General features: G+C 39.7%; 1 protein-coding gene across 4 annotated transcripts in view; it reads right to left on the bottom strand.

The window, feature by feature from the left end:
* Nucleotides 1-18971, bottom strand: part of DNM1L (dynamin 1 like) — a 35266-nt gene extending 16295 nt beyond the window's left edge. For 2 of the 4 annotated variants that reach the window (XM_040061167.2, XM_040061169.2), the window contains exons 1-5: nt 18758-18971; nt 7811-7958; nt 2642-2680; nt 1443-1489; nt 302-373 (exon numbers count right to left, since the gene is read on the bottom strand). In XM_040061167.2, coding sequence (XP_039917101.1) covers nt 302-373; nt 1443-1489; nt 2642-2680; nt 7811-7958; nt 18758-18859 — 408 coding nt within the window. In that variant the 5' untranslated portion in view covers nt 18860-18971. The remainder of the gene's footprint in view (nt 1-301; nt 374-1442; nt 1490-2641; nt 2681-7810; nt 7959-18757) is intronic. The other 2 variants (XM_040061168.2, XM_040061170.2) reach the window with 1 other exon arrangement.
* Between the last annotated feature and the right edge of the window lie 7740 nt (nt 18972-26711).

Below are 26711 nucleotides of genomic sequence, written 5' to 3'. Positions count from 1 at the left end.
CCAATTTTATAATTACACGTAAAGCTAGGTATGTAGAAAAATAAAAGCAAGTTTAACTGAAAGTTTATTTTTCACACTTTAATTACAGAATCTTGAAGTAAAGCAACAATTCTCTATCTTTTAACTGAAGTAATTTATCCATGAACACAGTGAAAAAATCTCAAGATAGCAAGCAGCATTCCTGTGCTCTTCATTAGCACACATTAAGTGCTTTTCAGTCCTAGCTGCCAAAACTCTTTGAGAAAGGTTTAGCAGCAAGAAAATCAATAGCAAGACAACAGATGGACAGTACAGGATTTACCTTATTGTTTCCTGAAATCCTTTCTGTTTCATTTTCTATTTCCTGACGAATTTCATCAAAATCTGTATAGATCTAAGGGAAGAAAAAAAAGTTTAAAAAATCCAAGACAGCATTCACTTACTTAACTGCAAAATAATGCTCTCTTTTCCAAGGGATGGTGAAAAATTCTCTCAGTATACAGAATATTAAAAAAATAATAATAATTACTAGTAGCCCTTAAACTGATGCTAACAGGACTCATCAGTGCTAAAAATGATAGAAATTGGAATTTAATCTATTGACTAGCTCTATGAGATGGCAGTTATTACCACTTATAACCAATGTCAGACACAAGTTGTTAATTTGTATCCAACTACAGAGAACTCCAAACACTTCATTCCATTTCGAGTCTAGTTGCAATCCTTTGAAGTGAATGAGCAACAAGTAGCCTAAACAACTTCTCATCTTGAAGAGGGCAAAGGCCAAATTTTCAAAATGTTCCGCTCCTGTAGAAACTGTTCTCCTGCCACCAACACAAAAGAGGCTAGCACAGAGCTACCCTTCCACTCACTGATTCCCTCTGTATTCCTCTCTAGCTTTCCTTCAATTTCTAGCACTGCCTAGAAGGCGGGAACGGAGGAAATCAGTTTAAAGTAAAAAACACTTGGATAATTTATCTGCCAACAAAAATATGATTGTCTTCAAGCAAGAATTAAGCTTTGACTCTCTTCCTGAAGTGCCAGGTCATCTCAGTTTCTGCTCCTTGACTCTGATGCACATGAGGCTCTTCCTTCTTTTTCACAGCTTCCTAATAAACCTCTGAAGTAGCCAATTCTTCAACGGACTGAAATGACTTGTGCTTATACCTATCCTTGTCTTTGGTGATGTCCATTCTAATTTTGCAGTGCACAAAATAGAATAATCAAAGTAACCCAAAAAGGACTATGATAACTTGTCAGAATCAATGACCTGCACAACAGACATCTCACGTTTTCAAAAGTTTTCTAGTCATAAAAAGCAAAACACAAAATCCTCAATATTCTGCCATATAGTACGGCAGTATAATAATGCCAATAAACATCATCTTTTCAGGAAAGTCAAGGGAAGAGATAACAATGTTAACATTTTTGACACTGCTACTTCATCAAGAGAGTTAACATACCTTATTTTTGGTATGAAGAAATTTACCCCATTCTGCAGCATCTACCTCTGAAAATAAAAATGGATACATGAGAAAAAAGTAGATGTTTTCACTAACATTTTTTCAAGGCCTGTTCATTGAAACTACGATTTTTTTTTCAAGCAGCAGAAGAAAAATGAGTTAGCTTTCTACAGTTAGATGTGAAATAGCTTTATGATTCTATCTATTGAAACATTGCACCTCACTACTATGTCTAATTTGTCTCACACAAGGTCCACCTTCCTACCTACACCTGAGCCAATTACCTATCCTGCAATCTTTCAGAAATGGTCTTGTTCACTAAATATCAGCTTGTAACAGAAAACAAAACAATTATTAGCAATAGCTTAAAAACCTGGGGGAAAAAAAAAAAGTCTAGCTTTTAGCACCTTTGCTTTTACCATGCAAGTGAGATCAAATTACAGCTGAAAGAAAAAGTTAGAAAAACCTGTAGGACTAAAAGCAAGCAAACAGAAGATATATAAGAATTCTGCAAAACAAAGAAGCCTTAGGAGAACATGTCTCTTCCCAAATCTGTCAAGGACCAAACATCTTCACTCTTGTCAGTCACCACTGAGGTCCAGAATTACCTGGGGACTATGCAAGAGCAGTCCCAGAAACAACAAAGGAGGTTATGGTCAATTCCTGCTTTGTAGCATAGGCAGCAGTTTGAGTCACACTGCAAGATAGTCACACATTCACTATTAGGTTTCCAAGTATAAGAGGCAAGTTCTATTTCAAATTTTTCGTTTGTGGTCATTTCCCCTACGTTCCCTGACACAGCAATCTGCTCTACAAGAACTGTCTACAAGAAATCTGACCTTTTGGCAAACAACAGTTTACCTACAATCAAGTAATCTTTCGAAATTTTTTTTCACTTAAACTGAAATTTAAGAAAGTTGATCAACAATATTTGTTAAGGATTTGGGAATTTTAAGTGCAGGAAGTTCTATGAAGCAGCAACAGCACAGAAGAAAAGCAAAGATCACCTCCACTCTAATGCAACGAGGTCAGAAAACTAAAAATCAATCAGATCACAAGACAGCAAAATAATCACCACAGTAGCTGAAGTGTAAAAGGAAAAGTGTAATCAACAATCATGTAGCATGAAATGTATGTGATTAGTGTATATAAGCATGCACTTCAGGTGTAGGGAGAAAAAGCAAGTGGATAAAGGCAACCTTTAGCAAGGTGTCTTGGATTTTTCCATGTAGCAGGGTCTGCAGTTAAAGAGAAACAGCATTGAATGGTGTTTAACATTTTCAATCATATTTAATATAGCATTTTATTCACTTTCATTACAAGATTGTTACAAAGAGCACAAATGCATGCAGACAGATGTGCATGCTATTCTAGTATTGATGAGAGTATGTAACATATTAGCAATATGCACAGAAATAAGACCTTAATTAAACACATATAAATGATACCTATTAACCAGATATTCTATACAACAAAGTTTACTTCATGATGACTATTATTGCCTTTAGCCTAATTCCAACAGAACAAAGTGTTTTCTTATCTGAGCACAGAAAACAGCACCACTGGGCTCCACAAAGCTAAACAAGTTCTTTGGCAAAATATATTTCTCATCATTTACTCGTTGCAAGAACCAGAAAGAGTAAAGAAACAATGTCAGTGGAAGCAGTGTTACTGAATGGGAAGGAAATCTGATGCTGTGCATCAATATTTTTCAGACTCAATGAAAGAATAACATCAATTCTGAGACAGATTTAAGAAGAGACAACATATGCATTACCCTTCTCAACTCCTAATTTTTTCAAAGTATTTATGGAAATTTCATCACAAAAACCCCCAACTTCTTATTGACGAGTTGATGAATTTACAACTCCTGTGATCTCTACAACACCCTGAAAGTGCAAGCAGCAAAATGAACCAGTGAAGATATTTTTGGTTTGTGCCCATTAGGTACAAAATTCAGGTAGCATGACAATAATCAACTCATCTGTTTCAAAAGCTTAGTTCATCAGGAGAGTTGATGTCTTGCTCAGTCAAAGGTGTGTGTATCATCAACAGAAATATGATTTTGATGGACTGGATCTGTTAAAAGAATTTTTTTTTTAAAATCCAACTTTCATCCCTACTGTTCTATAGGCACATGAGCTATAAAGAAAACATCATTAGAAAAAAAGCTTTTGTTTGTATTGGTTGGTAAATAGGCAAAATGACATACCGGTCTCTAAAATAAGTGCGAAATTAAAGGGTTCCTCTATCCCAGGTTATTTAACAGGTTCCACTGTTTAGAGGAAATAAAGTAAAATGCACATACAGGAAGAAACTACAGTATGTTCAGTATTGTATTGCCCATCTTCTCTTGAATCTAAGGGAGTAAACTGAATCTAAGGGAGTAAAGAGAGGCCTAAAGCCAGGAAGAAAAATACACAGCAATATACTCCATTGTTACATTTGAAAAATACGGACCAAGCACTCTCTGGTTATGTCCCTCCCCAGGAGATGATTTCTTTCTCAGACACTGTTTTAGACTTAAATGATTCTCTTTCTGGTGGCATGGGAATTTGTAGCCAGGTACTAGGCTTAGTTCTATGTATAAAAATCTTATTTTCAGTATTACCTACAAGTTTCTTAAAATAAATATTAAGAAGACACACTTGGGTCAGAGACACTGGATTTTAACTTGCTAACACCTATGGAAAAGTTTCCCAATAGATCTAATTTAATGGAAAGGAGTTTTTAGGTAAGGAGGAAGGATTTGCATTTCTCTAATGGTTCTAATGGTTAACAGCGCTCAAGGCAAGGAGAAAGTGTTTCAATTAGCCTATATTCAGCAACCCACTCTTCTGGCTGCCATGTAGAAAGTTTTTTTATCACTCATTTAACTGGTAAATCAGTCTACCCTCAGTCATGTTACTTTTTAGAAGTTTTTCAGGCAATACCTTCAGAAGAATTAATCACCTGATTACATGAAAGATTAAATGCTAGATAAAGGCATGAAGAAATGACACTTTGGTCATGATGAAATCCAGTATAAGAAATTACATTATAAGAAATTACTAAAACAGCAGCTATTAAGAACAAACAGATCCTGTTTTTCAAAAAAAACCACCCCCCCCATCCCGTGAATAAAGCAACAGTCTGTATTTTTCTGGTTTTCCATATCCTGTAGTAAGACTTGAAAACCTTAATAAATACCCAATAAAAGCACACATATTACTTGACTGTTCTGAGGACTGCCCTTCACCAAATTGTACTTCTTATGTCCTACTATATAAAACTCTAAGAAGCTCAATACAATACAAAGATTACTGATTCAGTTATGCATTTATCTCCTCTCCCTTTCTAAAGCAATAGAAACATTACTTCTTCCAATGGCAGAAGCTGCTGGGAATCAGAAAAGGCCACCACCACAGAAGATTTTCTGCAGCATGGCAACAAAATTTCCTAAATACCAACTGTTGTACCATTTTTCCCATCCTTGACACCAACCAGATTGCAAGCACTTTTGAGGGAAAGCTCTTTCCCTCTAGTGCTTCTACGAAGCCAAGCCCAGTGAAGCAGGGCACACTATTTGGGAGGCTAGAGGTAAGAGATTCCTATCTGAAGTAGAGAGCACAAGGCTGACAAAACAGCGTTGATTTATCAAGGAACGGATCTGTACTAAATATTCCTGTGCTCTGTATCAATTCTGCCTGTTCAGAATTTGAACAGTGTTCATTTTCCTACACTGGAACAAACCAAAAAAAACCCTATAAGCATTTACTACTTGGCCACTGGTATGTTCTCTCATTTTCCATTTCTGAGCTACCATTATAGATCTTCACTACAAGACCAATTTAATAATTCACAAGGCCAGGCCCAGTTCTCTGGAAAGTGCTGCTTCTCTTGCAATTTGATCAGAGAACACCACAGTATGGTATCATCACATCAAACACACCATATGTGCTGAATCACTTGAGGCCAACAATAAACACAAAAAGCGTGATGAGAACATTTCCTTCACATCAAATTAAACACATCCTCTACAGAACATACAGATCAGCCTGTTATGAAAGAACAGAACTTCACATTTAATGGAAAATTTATCTCTGGTCTTTTCTGACTCTCTTGATTTATTGCAGTGATCACAGTACAAGGGTATCACTCCCTAAGTGAACAGCACAGCAGTCAAAAGTGCTCTGTGTTAAAAAGTGGGAATCTTTCTGGATGCCAACACTCCAACAGAGGTACAATTAAAGCTTGTAAGAACCACAGAGTAGTAGATATTTTGAAATGACTGTGTTAATATATAATACCAGTTGAGCAAGCATTAGCATGGATGCAGGTGAAGTCAAAAGAGAAGAGAGAGTTGTATAAAACTATCTCTGTGCACAGAGAGTTCAATGCCAGCTTTCAGAAACCAGCGTGCCAAGACTGATCTCGTGTCCAACATCCAACTTGTAAAGAAGAAATCCCTCATCTGGATAAAATCCTCTTCCGCAAGACTATTTCCCTCTGGGAAGTCCCAAATCTATATTCAACCCTACCTAAACATCTACCTCATTACAAATAAAATTACCTCTAAAAATAGACCCCTAATGGCACTTATTACAACATTACACAGCACAGCCAGGATAAGAGGTTGTCAGCTTTTTTCTTTCCAAGCGACTTGATCCCATCTTCTCAAATGTAACAACACAATCTGAACATAAGCTAAATCAGATCAGTGACAACACCATTTAGATCACAATTTGCCTGAATTTTGGAGAGAAGAGACATTTCAAAATCAATTGGCAAATCATTAGTTCTGTTCAAATCTCTGTTCTTACCAAACAAGGCCACATCTCTCTCAGAAGAACGAGATGAGATTGTAACATTTACATCTTACATATTGATTGTTTTCACAAAAAAAAATCGAAGTGGGCATAATAAATAATAATTTAGCCCAACATCCCTAGGAATTTTAAACTTAAAATCCCCAAATCAATCCAAATCCCCAAATCAAATGCAACCTAAAACAAAAAGGCTCTGCTCTCAGAATACTCCAATTACAAAACCTCCTTTTACACTTGTGAAGTTGCAAAGAAGCACAAAATAATATTTTTACCCTACAACTGAGAATCCAAGCATTCTGAGAAGTTGTAGAAATCCAGACTATACACTGCACAGTACAAACAATGCAAAACTGCATTTAAAAACATCAAATATGCCATTTTTAAAAGTGGCACAGAGATTGAATTCTCCATTCTTTGAGGTTTTCAGACCCAAGCAGATAAAGACCAAAGAAACCTGGCCTTGACTTCAGGGCTGGCCCTATTTTGAGGAGATTGGACTAGAGGTCTCCTGAGATCATTTCCAGCCTGAACTCCCCCTACAATTTCTCACATGTTCTCTGTTTTTGACAGTAGTTAAGATTGAAGCTTAAACCTTTCAAACAGCACAATATGAGTAACTGTTCTTCAGAAAGCAAAGGCCATAAATATTACAGGAAAACAAATACTGTAAAGGACTTCTGATACCTTGACTTACTATTGGTGGAAACAAGAAAAATTTGAACACATTGAGAATTACTATTTATAGTCCCAAGATTATCATGCCAACAAAAGCCTGTGCAGTTGTTAGTGTCTGCATAAAAAACCCTAAGATTTATCTTACAATCAGAAAGTGGATACACCCCTGCTGCTCCTTCCTAAGACCAGGAGCATTAGTTGGTATAAAATGAGCATTGAAACTCCCAAGGGACAGCTGAGATCACTTTCTTGGTCTGCTGAAGGATAAAATAGAAGCAGCACAGAAGACAAGCTTCAAAGTAAACAGCTTCAAAACAATTAAAGTGCTGGGCTTGATGCACTTGGAGTCTCTCAGTGCAGCCCAGTAGGATGGTATCCATAAGCTACAGAACGTGTCAACTCAATTCTGTTTGCATCTACTACAATTTTGTTTTCGTTTCTCCTCCTTCCTCTTCATTCAGAATTCAACTATTTCCTACCCTTCTAAAAAGTCTCCTACTCATCACCCTCTCAATGAAACACCTTATTTATACAGCAAAAAGGGAGGGGATGAAAAACACACACAAGAAAATCATGTTCTCTGCACTCCCGACAATTACCTTCACAACTGAAATGCTTTCTTGGCCTGTTTTTCTCAAAAGAAATTCCCAAGAACAGGAACACTTAAAACATTAAAGATATTTTGAATATCCAAAAGATTCTGACTTCATGACATTTGCTAAATGGAAAAAACAGATGTTACAACAGCTGTGTTTTCTTCCAAGGAAATTTTAAAAAGCATACTAGAGTTTTATGATTACAGCAACTGATTTTGCATTTAAAAGGACAAGAAAGACTTGAATTCTCTTTCCAAAAAGGCAAAACACATTCTTGGATCACACTTACCATTTTCATCTCCAGCTCCTTTCCGACCATCCTCTGGGGAAACGTGCACCAGCTGCAGAATAAGGGGTCTTCGGGTGACAACTCCAGTACCTCGTGGGAGCAGATCTCTCCCCACAAGACTTTCCAACACAGAACTCTTTCCACTGCTCTGAAAAGTGGAACACAGCTATATTACCTTCTGGAATACAAAAACGCTGTGATATTTCAGTTTGCTTTCATCAGGCCTGCAAACAGCACTCTGTTTTGTTCTCTGCTACACAGTGCCTGAAGGAGCACAACAGACTCCCTGCAGACACAGCAGCACCATGGCACAAGCACTGAAGGACACAGGTCTGCTACAAGCCAGTAACCATCTAAACCTGCTTGGGATACTCAGAACAGATTTCTGTCCACATGGTTTTTATCTCTTAACGTTAAACTAAACTCACAATTGGTTTCAGAAATATTAATCCCCTATTTAACATTTTCTATCACAAATATCAAACTCTCCAGAGACATTTCTGGAAAAAAAATGCCTTTCTTTATAACGCTCAGAAAAAAAATTGATGTCTTACCATCATTCTCTGACATCTTGAAGTTAAACTGCTTTGTAAACTGAGGAATTTAACCCTCTGTTAGTATTTCTTAGAATTAACATGGGCTGGCTGTATTGATACCAACAGCAGCCATTACACAAACATACATTAACTATGTATACTTGAGTACATTAGGCTGCTACAATGTCATATTCCTTTCAGTTTGAGGTTTGGGTGGGTGGGGGGATTTGGTTTGGGGTTTTTGTTTGGTTGGTTTTGGGTTTTTCTGTATAGTGTATTGTATCAGCTTGGTAAGTACAGACATTGTTTTACAGTCTAAACACAGAAACAAACATTGTTTCATGGCATCCCACACTCACTCTCTCAGTATATATTTAAGTCTTTACATAACCACAAACTGTAAAAAGTTGGAAAATACTTAAAGGCTGTGAAGTTACAAATACTCTTTGAGAGACGCCATTTGAAATGTTCTCCTGCAGGACTTTTGTACAGGATTCACAGCTGGTCCAACAAGCACCTGTGAATACCTGGATGCTAAAACTGATTTCAGACGAATCCAGTGTTAAAACTAGCAATAAAAAATAGACCAAGCTATGTCAACATAATATTCAATCTGATTGAGAAGATTTTGTCTTTTTAATAATACTGTATTAAACTCTTCCAACTTTCTGCCACTCTAAGTCTACATAGTGATGCCATGAGAAAACCTGCTCTGACAGTCATTGCCACCATCTAGAAAATCTTTCTGTATTAATGCAACTACCAAATAATTCTCTTGTTAAAAACAAACAAGCAAGAAAACCAAAAAAGGAAACCAAGATGCTTCTGACAGCTGGAATGTGCATTATGTAACTGCTATAGAATTTCCACTCAGCCTACCAGTTCTGAAGTAACACACGTGAGACTTCAAGCAAATGCTGAGTATTTAACCTAGAACATCATACAAAAGAAGTGATGAATATCCTTAAATCTCACAAATTTAGTGACATTAGGTGACTTTTCTAAAACTCAGAAATAGATCAGAGGTCAAGCAACACGTTACTATCAGACAGTACCTTTCTACTAGTGCAGTAAAACAAGACACAAATATATTATATGAGAGCTTTAAAATCTATTGAAATAGGGCTTGTATGCAGAATGAAAAAAAAAATTAAAATATAAGGCCCCTCTAGAAAGTCTGAACAACAACAAATGAAAGCCTTCTTTTACTGTACCACTTTATTGTATATGCTTCATGGCACAGAAATCTGTTTTATCAAAAATATCATTTGTCTCAATAGGCAAATAACACACCAATGCAGATTATGTGTATTTTTCAAAGTAAATCTAATTCATATTTGACATCAGTGAGATCAATGGTCTAGAAAGACTTGGAAAAAGAGTGGGGTTAAACAGAAATACAGCCTTATTAAGATTTGTTTTTCCTTCAAAAAACTCCCCCAGAAAGTTATAAATAATTTTCTTCAACTGTCCTTCTCTGAATCAGCTTTGGGCACCTTCCCTGCAAGCAGCTTATAATAGAGCATTGGGCACTGACCTCTTACCAAATAATTTAAGAACAACCTGACCAAAATGAACCAGGTCTGCAAGCCTCCCTGAGAGACTTCCTGTTCTGGCCCACTTCTGAACAACTACTGATATTATAGACTATGATAAAACAAACTTCACAGAGACAAATAACAAACCACTTCTCAACAAACTTACTAGAACAAGATAATTGGTTGGGTTTTGTTTTTTTTTTTTGTTAGGCAGAGAGGCATTGGGGAAAACAAACAAACAAACAAAACAAAACAACAAAAAAAATCAACAATGACAACCAGTGCTTCATTTATTAAAAATATTTCAAACAATAAGAGGCAGATGGATGTGGCATTTCAGGATATGTCTTAGGGGTGATTATGCTGAGTTGATGGTTGGATTAGATGATCTTGAAGGACTCTTCCAATCTTGATGATTCTGTGGTCTCTTGAGCAACATTTTCTTAGGCATGGGAAAAAAGATCACTCAGTCTCAAAAGGCTGGAGATCAGACTTCGATGAAGTGGCTTCTCATGAACATATAATCCAAGCACATAAGCAATAGTAAGAAAACCCTTATCAAGAACCTCACCACAAAAGGAAACCAAAACCCATGGGACAAGCTGCTGCACACTACCGCTCTTTAGTCTTTCCAAAGGAGCGGTAATGTAAGAAACTAAAACGGGCACACCAAGCTACATATCCTACACCACTCCCAGTTACCTCTGGATGGGGAAGAAACAACCTGAATCCTTTGCAAACACACTAAAAGAAACATTACAGTACACCATGCATCAGGAAATTCTTTCAAATTGCATTACACTCCCAACTAAAGCAATCTGCTGGTGGAATACAATTATCTAATGACGCACTTGTTAATCTGGACTCCTCAGCATCCATTACCAAGATTGTCTGGGAACAGGGTGAGGAAGGCAGTAAACACAAAGCTGATCTTGTTCTGCCAGTGAGGGGGAAGCAAAAGATATGGGTCTGTTAAAAATACCAAGTCAGTCCAGCCAGTCCTTCATACCATAGGTGTAAACAGACACTACTACTGATGACCAAAGATACCACAGAAAGGAACTTAATAGACATTGTTCAGAAAAAAAAAAAAAAAGAGGGGGAGCAAATACAGGAACATCTTGTGTCACTCCTTTAACCTTTGCGTCAAACTACCATGGCTGAGTGTTTTACACTCTGCTCTGCCAACCACCATTATTCTCACAGAGAAACACCTGAGCCTGGAGGATGGTAAAACCATTTTGCCCCAAAGCACTAAGATAAAAAGAGATGATGCACACAGGACTTCAGTATTTTACATCATATGTACTGTGAGAGTGTGTTGAAACCTTATCAGCATTCTCACTGCTCTGTAACACCTGTATGTTCATCATAGGTTTACATTAATCTGAAGATGATGTTGACAATCAAGGATGAAGGGCAGTCACTGGGAAACATTTGTGCACTTATCCTCCCAAATTAAAAAGGTGCAAGCTCTAAGAATTGTGATCCACTCCAAATAACCAGCACCTCGACTATCAACAGTGCTCATGAGGTGCTTTGCTTCCCTGTTCTTCACTTCTTCTTTATTTGTCCCTGCATGTTTCAACTGTGTGTACTTAAGTATCAAAAGGCATTTGCTCCCATCCATTACACTAATTCTTAAGAGAAAACGTGGGTTACAAAAACCTGCTGCATTACAAACCACAGTTTTAGGAATTCAGAAGCAGCACACAGCAAGTGCATGATATACTTGTCCCGCTTCATTAACAGCCAGAGATGTTACTTTCAAAAACACCTAAGGGTCGTTGAGAAATCAGATGGAAGAGACTATCTTGAAAATGCTGAAGTAACACTATGAACCAGTCACATTCATCCCATCCCATTTACTTCACTGGCTTTCTTATTCCATTTCCACATCCTCATTAGCATTCCTAACAAGGAATATCCTAAAGGTATTTAAATTCCTGTTTTAAAAGACTTGTGCCCTACACCAACCAGAATGCAATGATGTTTCTCCCTATCAGAAAAAGAGCCCTGACCCAATCTTCTTGCACCACTGAGTTATTCTCCACTTTTAACCTCATCTATAGGGACAAGGGAAAACACCAGGGCAAAGAAAGGATCAAGCACCTCAGCCTGGTCCACATTCACTGCCCTGGATCACCTGTCACAGTCAGCAGCAAGCCTGTATTTCCCTCATTTCTCTTGTTCTGTAACTTCTGATCTGGTGCTGGAAGTTCCTGCTGCCTTTGATGTCCCTGCTAGTAACATAGATACCATCTCTGCCCATGCAGGCAGGATTTTTATATCCCTGAGCGAGCCTGTCCTCATTTCTACCTGTTGCATGAGTCTGCTGTGCTCAGGCTGTCAGGAGTTCCCTCAATACTGCTCTCCTTAGACATCCACTCATTTTCCCAAGCAGGTGTATGGATTCTTGCTTTGTTCTCCATGAGGCTGCCCTTAAAGGAAGGCCAGGTCCCTTGTGATTCACTGTCCTTTAGCTCACAGGGTCTCATCAATTAGCTCAGTAAATGAGCAAAGCCGGCTCTTATTCTTATGAGGTCAATCAAATCAAATTAGTCCGAGAAGGCAAATTAACACAAGGCTCACCTGGAGTCTCACCGATGCACAAGAACCATCAAATTTCTTACAGTCACACGCCCAGATTGTTGATTGTTACATATTTCAAGTACTACTAAACGATACTGGACTTGAATCAGCCACAACAAATTTGAAGTCATCCTAGAAGAATCCCCTGCCTACCTTTGTCTATCTTTAGACTTCATAATGTCTTTGTGGAGCCAACGCACAATACATCATCTGTGGGGAAAAAACCTTGTTAAGGAAACATGTCCAATAAACTACTGGGAAACTTCCAAAACAAAAATTAGTTGAAAGGCGTATAAAATTTAGCTCACTGCTCTTGAACAGGGCAAAGTGCTAAGTTTTCTTACTATTTCATCCAATAGGGAAAAAAAATGCAAAGAACTCCTGCAACACAACACACACTGATTACAGGACAGCAGAAGAAAAGAGAGGCAGTGATGCCAGAATTCCCTACGACTTTTGGAGTGGCACAATGCAAACATTCAAGAATGACAGTAAGGAACTCTGAAGTAAGGGGGACTTCTCAATGAGACATAATAATTCCTGAAGAGTTCTATTAAGTAAATCAATGCATCTGGCTTAGACATCTGAGATGAAATGGTGGCAATTCTGCAGTTTCTGTTGTACAAGAAGTATAAAAGCCCTGCTGGCAAATCCTGCTCTTGGCAATACATACATATAGAATTTCTTAACTTTTCATTCTATCATTGGGATCTCATCCACAGGAATATTACCCACATTGGTGCTTTAAAAAGTTATTTGCATTAGCCATCCTAGAAAAGTTCAGCCCGCTATAACTAAAGAGGACCACTATTTTTTTTTTCTTTCCTTATTTTGCAAATACGAATTATTCTGAAATAAAAGGTGAGTACACATGCAGTTTCCACAAAGGAACTGCTTTGGTTGGAACAGATATTACAGTAAAATTTTCCTATTCAAACTAGGAATGCCCCAAGCTAGGCTGGTTCTAAACAGCTAACAAATTTAAAAAATTATTTACTAATCAGAAAAGAATGTGAAAGCTATAAGCAGGCCAAATGAATTATTTTAAGACATTGTTTGAAACAAAATAACACTTCTAAAAGATGCAAAAGACACAACAGGCTGATCCCAACTTGAGAAAGCAGTAAAACCAGCATAATGCACTCACTGTTACAAAATACATGCAAGATCTTGTCCAGACTACAAGACTGTTGTTCCTGCAGGGCATTCCCCATTTACTTGAACGGAGCTCTCCTGAATAAGTCAGGGAGACTCAGAGTCACAGGAAACACCTCCACATAAAACAGCTAATGTACAAGGAATGCCAGAACTGGCACAGTTCAGTCAAAATTCTTCAGAAATCCTGCATTTACACCATGTCTAACTGTAGACATGTGCCAAACAACAGCAAATATAGCAATGATTAGCAGATGTCTTCTTCCTTAGTACATGAATTGCCAAAGCCCTCCAATAATTCACTTAAGAAAAAAATGCCTCATCTAAGTAGAAACTTAACAGACTCTCAGTTACTTCATGGAACTCTGGTATTTGAAGATTCATGTCTGCAAGCCAGATATCCTGACCTCACATGGTATTTTGTATACTGCTGTATTCATGACTTGCAGTAAAGTGAATCAAAACAAAGCCAACTTGCATATTCCAAATTTAAAAGTTCTAAACAACGGTATCATTAAAAAAAACTCAAACTCCAAATCTCTAAATTAGTCAACCTTCTGGCAACTACACAAACAATTTTTTTCCAAGAAGTACACAGCTATTTTCTTTCCAGACTGTGAAAAACAAGTGCCTGTGCTATCTGTTTAAATACTCTTCCCCTCCATCTTCCTGAAAATGTTTTCCTTGCACTGTGCCCCATGGATAACACAGAAGATTCACCTGGTTTAATTTAATTACTGGTTTTTCCAAGTAAAACAACTGCCAATCACAAGACAAACAGGACCCCTGCAGTAAAGCATCAAAACAAAACACAAAAAAATAAAAAAAAAATAAAAAAGAGAAGCACAGGACTTCTTTATCCACATCCTTCTACAACTGTGAATTCTGTGCAGACTCTCCATTCTTCCAAAATAACCAGGCATTTGCAAACAAGTGTTTAATAATGCTTGCATATTAAGAATCACAGAATGCTAAAATACAGGATCAAGTTCTTAGACCTATCATTTTATTTTAATTCATATGAAGTCTGCAGATGGAAACAGTGAAAATGCCATCCTTTCAATCACAGAAACCTTCAGGACTCAGAAAGTTCAGCTGTTCAGAAACAGGGAGCCCGTCAGAGAAAAGAAACAGCACAACACTAAATGTTGTTTGCACTGTACCAAATCAGCAGCAACATTTATATTATGTCTGGTAAATGTAAACAGCTAATTAATGTCAGCCTCACTTTGCTGCTTGTCTGAAACACACAGCAGAACAGTCAGGGCATGACTCGACAGGAGCAAAGGATGGCAAAAAGCAAAACAGTTACACCCAAAACCAGAGACTGTAAATGTCAGATATGAAAACAAAGGAAAAACAAACAAACAAACAAACAAACAAAAACAAAACAAAACAAAACAAAAAAGTAAATCAGGACGTTTGCCAAACATTTGGGAGAAAAAATAAACTGTCCCCAGCCAGCATGGAAGCAATGCTCTGGTTGCATCCTCTATTCAAATGTATTTACAAATGAGTTTTTGGATCTGCTTGAATTGCCAGGAAAGATCCTTGGACAAAACAACAACAACAAACACCACCAAAGAAAAATCAAACAAGCAAACAAAATCCCACAAAAATCAAGCCAACAACCCAGCAAGAGAGGAGTGAGGAAGATACACCAGTGCTTGACATGGGGTTTTCCTGGTTGCTTGGTGCAAACTGGAGTTTTCTTCACCTCCAACTGGCTTTTTGCCAACGCAATGTAGGCTACACTGAATGAGCTAAGTGGTTTAAATTTCTGTTGTCCTGCCAGGGAAAGTCACAGAAGCTCTGCAGAGCACCTGAAGTTCCAGACCAAGGTACCAGTCTCTCTCAGATGGGATGCTTTGACAGCATCTGCTGGATTCATCTCCTTATCCCACTAGCCAGGACTGTATATTACCTTCCCATTGCTGTCAACTTCTTAAAAGCCAAACTTGCATTCCAACTATTTATCTCACCAGAATATAAATTTATACATATTCACGTGCTCAGGCTGTGACTTCAGATCAAGAAACCTTCCACCGTGCAATAAAAAGTGGTTTAACATTAGCATCAAACATGATACTTACACCAAACAGTAAAAAAAAGGAATAAATCTAACGCCCATCTGTGAGCCACTCCCAATAGAAGTCTACACTAAATACTGCAAACCACACCTCCCCATTTAAAGCCTCAAAATGGCATCAACAGAAGACTGAGCAAAAGTAATCTATAAATGTACACATGAAAGGTCACTCCAAAATCTCACCTGTGAATTCCATCAGCTGCTACATCAATTTCACTACAATGTCACTACTTTAGTTAACACTACCAAGTGCAAAGAAAGCCCACAAGATGATTTTATAATGTCAGTCTTAGAAGAATTTTGCTACAAAGCTGACACTAAAGTTTGTATAAAACTAGGTTGATGACTACTTAAAACACCAAACATATTCCAAAAATTATTGGCACGAAAAATAAATAAAGACAATTCATTTTTATCTACTTCTAGGCAGATATTTTGTTGTCTGGTTGGTTTTCTTAAATTTATTCTAAATCTTATGCCCACTTTGGTAGTGTAGTTTTAATGTGTTTGGTTGAGGCACTTCAATACCACCTTGTTATCCCTTACAAATACAGTGCATTTGTACAAACCCAAACACTGAGTATTACAGCACTGCTGAACAATTTTTATATCATATTCCTACCCTGGACTTTTTTTTTTTTTGCACTTCAGTCATACAGTTCTAAAAACGGAACTGCAATACAGAATTGGGGAAAAAATAGAACACCTATCTGGGAATGGCAGAAAACCCCTGAAACTGTGAAGAAAAACTGGCAGTCTGAAGGTGTCCTCTGAGTTCTACCAGCACAGTCCCCAGTTTTCTTAAATGACCCTCTGCTAGGATACAGAAATAACTTACACAATATTTATGGGGAGAATGAGAAGGAATTCTCATGACTGAATGGCAGGAAGTGGCACTACAAGCGCAAGAGGCCATCCAAATGTGAAAAATTTACTGACAAACAATTTGTAATTAGCATCAAAATGTATCTAGAAAGAGGAAAAATTAATGCATTTCAATTGCTTAGGGCACAAGGCAGGTAGCAAACAAATCCCAAACAACAGAGGTAGAGGAAAGGAAACACAGGAAACAGAAAATATTCACAGCTGAATTAAGGTTTATTGACAGCTTCTAGTTATACACCCTCTAGAAAAGAATTAACTTAGTGCACAGAATGAGAAGCACAGAAAGACAGAAGCACAAAAAACCAAAACAGTAGAGAGAAAAAAATAAACAGAAAACTACTTTAAAAAGCATTTTTCCTCTCCTTGCTGAATATGTAAAAAGGCCAATTAAAAAAAGCAACTGGTAAATTGGAAGAAAAAAGTCATAACTCAATTAACAGAGAATTACAGAAACATTAACTGGCAGCATTTGCTTCCTACAAGAAAAATGGAGGTGAAAAATTCAAGACTGTTTATTGTGAATATTATTCAAAGACAAAAAAAGCAAAGACAGCATATGCCAGTGGGCTACAGATACATCAACAGTATGAACAAACTTAAAGGCCACAAAGAAACAAGATTGTCTAAAAGGCACATGTAAAAAAAAAAAAAAAAAAAGGAGGCAAGTTATCAGCAGCAAAACTATCAGTTCTAAGGCCATATCTAATGCATCTCCAGAAATCTGGTCTCCAATAAACTGACTTCAAATTAATACATTAATAAAATTTTATTTCAACTAACACTAATTGCATAAAAAAACCACCTACAGAAAGAATTACTATGTCAGTAAAGACAATTTTTTCTTGAGCAACCCTGACTAAAACAAAAGCTCCAAAGATACAGCTTGTTAGATATCTTACTATATATTTTCCTGGAGTCAATAAAGGACTTTGTTTTGACATGATAGGAAATTCCATGCTAATTCATGGGGATTCATAAATATCCTGAATACAGCACTGAACAGATATAGATGGGGAGACTACTGAAGGCAAAGGCATGTCAATACAGTTTTAAATCTCAGTATTTACTCATGGAAAGTATTTACACGTAGGTAAAGATAACCGGAAAAGAGTTGTTCAAAAGTATTTTTAAAAAACGCCACTTCAATACGTTTCATAGTGTGAAACTGGAAAAAATACTTTTTTAATCTTGCATAGAAAAATGCCATTACCTTTGCATATATAGCTGGTGTTTTAAGTTACTAATAAAAATCCTGAATACTTGGTAATAAAGTCTCTAGTGAGCAAGCTATTGTCAAGGAGCACAGCATATTCAATAGATATTGAAATTTCAAAGAAACAAAATCCATTAGCTTCAAGTTTTACTTCTGTTTACTACTTCATCTTCTACTCCCCTGTGACTGCTGCAGTTCTGGTCAAGCACGTTCAGCTGCCAGAAGTTCTGCTGAAGAGCAGCATCCCATCTGAAGAGATATGAAAGGGTCTGAGCTATCTTCGAGCCCAGGAGCATTACCATGCACGTGTTGCAACTGTTGCAGCCAACAGACGCCGGCCTCACCTCTCACCGTCACTACCCATCACCAGCTAAGACAAAGAGTCCAAACGGCACGAGAACTCGGGGGGAAGGAAAACCATCCACGCCTGCAAGATGCCGTCCCGCTACCACATCCCCTTCATTCGGCCCCGGCTGCACGGCCGCTGTGGAAGAAGGGAAGCCGCGGACCGAGCAGCGATGGCGGTCACGCTGACGCGCCGGGGCGGCTGCCGCTCCCCGGGTCCCCTGACGCCAACCGCACTCCCGGTGAGCGGGCCGGAGCCACGGAGAGAGAGCAGAAGGAGTCACCGGCCATCCCCGCAGCCCCGCGGAGCTCCTCGGCCGCTCGAACCGCTCCGGGGAAGCTCCAAAGGGCGAGCGGGCGGCGCACGAGGCGCTCCCAGCGCAGTCGGGGGTGAGGCAGCGGAGCCGCGGAAGGCGTGCGGGGGGAACGCGGGCACCGAGGGTGTCCCGCCCGCCCCGCCCGCCCTCGCTCGCCGCGTCCCCCCGTGCCCTTGGCGGAGGGAGCGGCGGGTCTGCGGCGGCGGAAGCGCGATGGACACCCCGACCTTGCCCTCGGGGCGGTGAACGCCAGCGCCCCCGGCCCGGCCCTCCTCACCTGCGTGCCCACCACCACGATCTGCGGCAGCTGGATGATGTCGGCCCCCACGGTGTTGAACACGTCCTGCAGCTTGTTAATGACGGGGATCAGCGCCTCCATAGCGGCGGGCGAAGGGACGGGGCGGGCGAGGCGTCGGCGGGCGATGGACGCGACGGGCACCGGCGGCTCCCTCAGCCGCCCCCTGCGCCTGCCGCCATCGGCGCCGGCCCCCGCGCACGGCCCGGCCCCCGGCAGCCTCTGCGCGCCCGCCGCGCGCACCGGCCCCGCCGCCGGGCACCATGGGAGTTGTAGGCCAGGGAGGCCCTTCCCCGGCCGCGCCCTGCTCGGATAGCGCGGGGGGAGCGGGCGTTCGAGGGGCGTAGCGGGGTCGGTGAGGTCTTGTATCAAAAGCCATTGCCAGGTTTTATTACACAGAATCACAGCCTGGAAAAGACCTCTGTGATTATTGGGTTCAGCCTGTGACTGAACACTCCCATGTCAACTAGACCAAAGCATTGAGTGCCACCTCCAGTCCTTCCTTAAACACCTCCAGGGACGGTGACTCCAACACCTCCCTAGGCAGCCCATTCCAATGCCCAATCACTCTTTCTGTGAAGGAATTCTTCCTAATGTCCAACTTAAACCTCCCCTGGGGCAGTTTAAGACAATGTGCTCTTGTCCTGTTGCTGTCACCCAGGAAAAGAGCTGGATTCCCCACCTGGCTACAGCCTCCTTCCAGGTGGTTGTAGAAAGTGATCAGGTGCCCCCTGAGCGTACTCTTCTCCAGGCTGAAGACCCCCAGCTCCCTCAGCCTCTCCTCACAGGACCTGTGCTCCAGACCCCCCACCAGCTCTGTGACCATCTCCGGGCCCACTCCCGCGGGTGCCACGGGTATCCTGTGTGGGGCAGGCCGGCCTCGTTCCACCCAGAGACAGCACCAAGGAAAAGTGCCGAGTGGCAAACTGCCAGAGCATCTGCTGTCACAAAGCCAGCAGAGCAGGAAAATGAAGCTGCTGGGGCAGGGAAGAAGCATAACCGTTCTGTTCTTTCTGGGGAAGAACAGAACTAGAGATCTGCTCCTACAAACTGCACAGTGAAAAGGATATTCTTCCATTTCTGTTCACACACTGAGAATTGAAATGGACGCACTTAGAACAGCTTATTCTGTTTGCTTTCTTGTGGATATTTTTTGTTTTGCTGTGAGACACTTGGATAATCATCTGAAATTCTGTAACTTAGATGTGTAATAATAGGTAAGGTTGAGGTGCCTTAGGAAGTGGGAAACATGAGATCTAATACTCAACTGTTATAAAAAGAGATAGAATGAAACCAGAGGATGACCTGTGATGCAAGATCACAACAAATTAGCCGTCTCATCTTCAAATGTCTTTCATTTGAGTGCATTTTCTGAAAGATAAATTATGAATATGCTGGCACTGAGTTAATTTGGACTTTGTTCTTTCTTGTAAGCAACAGAATAAAAAGGCTTCTGGAAGTTTTAAGTTTCGGATGGCATTAGAATTCTTATTCTTGTTCTATACAAATTAGTCTTTTCCAGCCTTCACATCTTGAAACACTCAAATGTGAAAGGAAAGAACAAGGATATGTGTACTTATTGTACATCTTTTCAACAAAGTTTCTCATTCTTGGCCAAGCAATTTCATTCTGGTTGTCAGAGGAATAAGATTTTGTGATAAAAGCATACAGATGGCTAAGCAAATTGAAACACTCCAAAATTCAGTGTATGCCGCACAGAGAGAAGCAGATAATGCATGGGAAATTTTGGGAAGAAGGTCCTGAATGACAGGTGTCATTCCTGTCATACAAACATTAGCCAGTGGTTTCACCCATTAGCTCTCAGCATCCCGCAGCCAGAGATCATTAATACCAAAAGGCCATTTGGCATCCACCTCTCCAGCTTCCAGGACAAAAGGAAATATTACCCTGACACAGCAAATAATCTCTTTAAAAGGTTTGCTGTTTCCTGTCGAGGCTGATATCCTCTCCTTCCTTGAGTCTCTGGAACGAAAAAAAGGGAAGGGAAGGGAAGGGAAGGGAAGGGAAGGGAAGGGAAGGGAAGGGAAGGGAAGGGAAGGGAAGGGAAGGGAAGGGAAGGGAAGGGAAGGGAAGGGAAGGGAAGGGAAGGGAAGGGAAGGGAAGGGAAGGGAAGGGAAGGGAAGGGAAGGGAAGGGAAGGGACCCGACCCCAGTTGCAAAGGACAAGAAGCTGCTGGTTCCCAGTGAAGATGGATAACAACAGCTTATTTCTCTATGTGAATCTCTTTCCTCCTACCACTTTTATTTTGCCATATGACCTCATGGACACTCCTATTAAATGGAGAAAGTGAAACCTGGTTTAGGTCTTAATTTAGACCAGAAGTGGGACATCTCAGCGAGAATGTAAAACTGGAAGAGGGTCAGAGAGGGACAACAAGGATGATGAAAGGTCTGGAACAGCTTCTATATCAAGACCAACTAAACCAGGAGCCTTCACTCTGCAAAAGAAATGGCACGGGGTAGCAAGGATCAGAGATATGTGTAATCATTAGCAACCTGGAGTAGGTGAAAGAGAATCAGGTTTTTTTCAATTTCTTTACTCTCCCTTCCAATAGAGATAATTTGGGAACATCTAATGAAAGCAAGAGCCAGCTCAGAATGAAACAAAGACAGCAGCCCCATACAGGTGCTTTGGTGACCTTTGGGCTCCTTGCCAAAGGATGCTGTGGACAGTAAAACTTTAAGATGATTCAGATGTTGTATGGATTAGTTTAGGAAGGAGAAATGCATTGCATGTATAAAAACAGCTATGTAGGGATCAAATCTAGCTGGGGCTGTCTCTGAGCTGACAACATTTGGAAGCCAGGAGAGCAGCGTGCTCTCTATGGCTATTCTTAGAATTTTATCAGTGTAATATTTCAAGGAGCACACAGAGGAAATATCAGTTGCTGAACCAAGTTGAGACAAACCAGCTTGCCCAGCAGAGACATTGAGAGGCTTGTGAAGGGCTGGATACACCAATGGAGAAGCGCAGTGAAGATGGAGGAAGTGAGTTAAGGAAGAAATGCAAGAAGAAAGTACTAAAGAAGATATAAAGCTAAGAAGCATCAGAATGCTAAGTTTAACACACTTTAGATTTCTGGCTAAAAAGTGAGAGCCAGAAATACCTCTGCTATGAAGTGTCATGGCTTGCACCAACAGTTACCTCAGCTCTGTTGAGGACTGTGCCAAAGCAATAAGTATTTTAAAAAGCAATGCTTATCTGTAGCTTTAACTCTAAATGTCCATGGCTGACTTACATTGTACTGAGCAAAAAACTCAAAGATTTGATAAAGGCAGTAGCAGTCAGACTGGTTATTTAAGTTAATTGACATAAGGATAGGAACTGCCACACCAAATGTACCCTGATATCAATCTACTTCAGGACCTCATCTTTAAGACCTTCCAGCATCAACCCTCTGGGGAAAATATAAAAATGCAGTAATAAGATCTTCTTATTCCAAAACTGTATATTAAATAATTTTGATATTGCTGTAAGATCTGAAGTAGACAGTTCAATATTTCTTCTATGTTACTGCAAACTAGATTGCTTTTTTAAACATATAATACGGTTTTGGTCCCATCACACTAAATTCTTGGCTCCAATGACAACCTCTGGTGGTAAATTTCATTATCTAATTATTTATAATGCAAAAAATCAATTTGGTATGAGTTTTGTGTTTGTCATCTTCTGATTTCCATATAAGGCTTCTTGGGTTTATGTTTGAGGTCAGGAAAACATTTCCAGGCTTTCTTCTCCGTGATATAAATTTCTTTTTAATTTTGCATCATCATTTGCTTCCATTTTTCTTAGAGAGCTGTGTGTTTTTTATTGGCATGCTGACAGTAACAGACAAGTCATTTGCCATTTGTTCATTTATGCCAAACAAGGAAACCATCACCTCAGCAAAGCATATTTCCTGTCATCCTCTTTTGTCTAGAGAATTATTACTGAAATATATCAAATATGTAACGTAGCATTTATGCCTCATACACTCATACTGCTTTATACTGCAGAAACATCATTAGCAAAATACTTCTATAAGTTATTCCTTAGTAATGTCACCTTTTGGAACCATGCAGTACTGCAATTATATGGGGCTGGCAGAGATCAGATATTATGTGAAGTCAAATTGAATGGTGTCTCTCTATTCTCCAGAGCAACCTTGTCACAGATGTAACTGTAGCAGTTTCTTACACCAGACACCATTAGAAGATGAGATAAATAAATTCCTGAAATCCCTTGACAGAATGACCCTTTGTTTGGCTGCTCTTCACAGATTTCCCAAACTGAGAGACTATAAATCTTGCTTTTTTTTTTTTTTTTTTTTTTTTTTCAGAAGCAACAGAAGTCAGAGGTTTGAAATCCATAGTCCAGGAATTCTGCTGAGTTGGCAAAGCAAGCTCTCCTATGTGCTTCAGCTGGCTGCAAGAAATCATAGCGCTGATAGGAATTCCTGAGTTTAAGGAACATGTTACCTGGGCTGACACCCAGTCTCTGACAAAACAAAGTTATCCTGAGGCAGGAACACAACTTTGCTGGACAATATGAGCTAAACAACTGAGAGTTCCCTATATTTTCTTAATCTGAACACCGGGAAGTTATTTATGAAATTCGGGTGTCACACGACTTCTGGTAAAACTTGCTTGTGAAACTGAAAGCAGTTTCAAGTTAAGGGAGGGGAGAGCAGAGGTCAGGAGCCACAAGGCAAGCACAGCAGTCGGACCTCATAAATCAGTAACAAAGCCCATGCACTCCGGTATTTGGAAGACATCAGCTTTTCTCACGGGCCAATAGAGATAAAAACTTGGGCTGGAGTTGAAAGTAATCTCTATATCCTTGTGGATTCCTGTACAGCAGTGCTCCCTCCTTGCTGCAACTGGGATGGTCACTGGAAATAACAAACACAGTACTTAAACAGTTGCTTCAGTAAAAGATTTTCATTGCCCCAATGGTTTGCAGTCCAAATTTCACGTGAAGACTTTTTGTGTTAAAGGACCAAGGTTTTGGGAATAAAGGCAATAACCTCCTGTCTGCTATCAAGTAAGTAGCTTTTATTGCTAAACAAAATGCACACTGAGCATTTAACTGAGGCAACATATTTAGAAAAGAAAAAAAATCTTACCCCAATCAAACCTTACCTCAACCAAAACTTGCTGGTATTCAGGAGCAATTGAGCTTGTATCTTCTACTTCTGGATCTAGTAATTAAATAAGACAATCTCCTGTAGTCTTTTTAAGGTAAAATAGTATGCCAAGAGGAGCACTTTTTATTTTTATGATACACATTTTCTTGTGCATGCTGCTTATGACTGGCACAATTTTAAGCTGACGATGTAACAATTGAACATATGTGATTTACAACGTCACACCCTGACTCTAAGAGTAATGATAGCAGACACTTCATGTCTCACCTGCCGTGCTTTGCTTTGTACTGCAGATTTGTCTTGAAGCACAGGGATGCAGGTCTTTCCAAGTGAAACACAACTGTAGGATGCACTTCAGCAGCTGAAGGGCATTCAGTTAATAGGACAAACTTAGTTCTAGTCTGAGATCAAATTCCAAAATATAACATAGGTAAGGCAGGCCTTTTGCAAATGCTGTGTCCCAGAACCTCAGGCTGTAAGATTTGGATTTATGTAGCAAGAAATAGTCAAGTAAGACAAAACAGGTAAGGCAGGTAGTTCTACTTGCTAGGCAGCACATCTAAACAGAACTACAATGAAATCCTGTCTTCTTCCATCACAGGGTCATTAATTTAACTTCACACTGAGAGAAGGTTCCTCCATTCAGTAGCAGTCAGAGTCTAAAACCCAAATCCCCAACGCAGGGACCCTTACCCTAGAGTGTGGAACAGTGAGTTGGGCATATGAAGTTAAAACACATTCAAAGGAGAGCACAAACCTGCTGCCTTGTTTCCAAACACAAGCTCACAGAATCAGAGCTACAAGTTCAGTGTCCAGTGAACCCAAGAGAGAGTTCATTTCCATGTTCTCCAAGCAAGAATGCTGTGACTGCCTGGCTCCCAGACAGGAGTAGGAAGGGGCAGAAGGGAACATGAAGCTACTAGAGGCCAAAGAAAGAGTAATCCCATATTCTGTTCCCAAGACAATCCCCATTTCTTCAGCTATGTGTTATTTTAATATTACAAAGGCATAAATCAAATCCAGAAACCTCTGGAATCTGTAAGTTGAATAATGTAGTACTCAGTAAAATTAATAAGACATTTTGGGATGCAGAAATTCATCTTACCCTAGATTCCTAGTTAAGGATCTATTCCATAAGGAAACGCTTCTGACAGGAGAAATTTCCTTCATTTAGCAAACAGAAACATATTCAAATTTGGCACTTGAAATTATTAATTTATTTTCTTGGTAAGAAAATGATTGGAGGCTATGTCAACTCTGACATTGAGACATTGGCACCATTGCTTTTGAGACAGAAATAGCACCATGCAACCTGTGGTGCTCCTCAAGGAACCAAACTACACAGTGTGCATCCTGACTGACCACAAGAATTGGGTCTGATGAAGCTAAATATTGCCATGGCTGCCTGGTGCACAGGGCCAAGAAGGCAAAGGGTGAACAGTTCCCAAGTAAAATGGTCTCAATCATAAGGATCCCTCTGCTTGTCCATTAGGGACACCACAGGACCCTCAAGAGCAGTTCATTTAGAACAAACCAGCTCCAAATACTGTGTTTGCCGAAGGCTGGTCTGCCATTTCTCTCACATCAGGAAGTTCATGCAATGTCAAGAACGATTCCCTGGTAATGAGGCAGAGTTAATCAGGCTCTTTGGGAAAGCCAGAGGAGGCAATGCCTACCACTTCCTCACCAACTTGATGGGCTCTGGCCAGTTTGCTGCCACGTAGAAATATCAGTGCTTATTAACCCTGCTGATTTAAAGGCATTAAGTAGGACCTGTGGTGAAGCATTTCCCGTGGTTTGAGTTTTGTAATTGTGTTCTCCTATTAAAACACATTTTTAGAGTAAGTGGTATTATTTTTTTTTTTTTTTTTTTTCCTCCATGCAGAAGACATTGCATTGCGCTTAATGGGGAAAATGAGGTTTGGAACAGAGTTAAAAACAGAGTTTGGAACAGTGCAGAAAAATCAGAAAGTAACATAAACAGAAAGGGAAGCATTACCCTCTGTGGTTAATCAGTGCTTATTTCAACTGGTTTGTTTACAGTGTATGCAAAGAGAAGAAGATGTAGAAATGAAACAAAAATTCTTGTATGCAACTCTTTCCAGTCAGGAACTACCAAGTACTACAGTAACTTTTCCTTTCTCTGTTTTGGGGGAAGTGTTTTCTGCAACATTGTGCCCACCTGCAGAAGAATAAATCAGATACAATCAAAACAGGTTTAATAAATCAGATACAATCAAAACAGGAAATCTGAGGCAACTGCAACCACTTTTGGCCTGTTAAAGGACACATCCATGTACTTACCTGATCATTTTTTGCTTTGCAGCACCACTTTAGTTCAGCGCATGCTGATCACTTAGTATTAATACTAAGAAGGCTTTTGGGCTATGCTGAACATTTTTCTTTATTTCTGCACATTTCTATGGGGATGGCAGTACAGAAATCCATAAATCACTCAGATAACGTCCTGGTCACATTCCCATTACAGAAATCTGGACCAAACTGTGCAGGATTGCAGAGACCATGTCTTCTATCTTTGGCACCTAGGATGTCATAGCATTAAATACACCCTTTATAAATTCAGAATACATCTTTCACCAACTTAGCAGTACTTGTGAGGAACCAGCACTTCAGCAAATTAGATACCAGTGTTCCAAAACAGGTCCTCACTGTCGCACACAACAAGAAACACAGCTTAAAGATTTAGTCAGAAAAATAAACAGCAGGCAGAAGTAAGAGTCAACCAGCAATACTTATTTAATGATGCTTTTATTTTACAGGGTACAAATT

Source organism: Hirundo rustica, chromosome 4, assembly GCF_015227805.2.
Source record: "Hirundo rustica isolate bHirRus1 chromosome 4, bHirRus1.pri.v3, whole genome shotgun sequence".
In the NCBI taxonomy this organism is placed as follows: Eukaryota; Metazoa; Chordata; class Aves; order Passeriformes; family Hirundinidae; genus Hirundo; species Hirundo rustica.
Note: the sequence above shows the minus strand (reverse complement) of the source record. Positions and strands in the feature narration are given on the sequence as shown.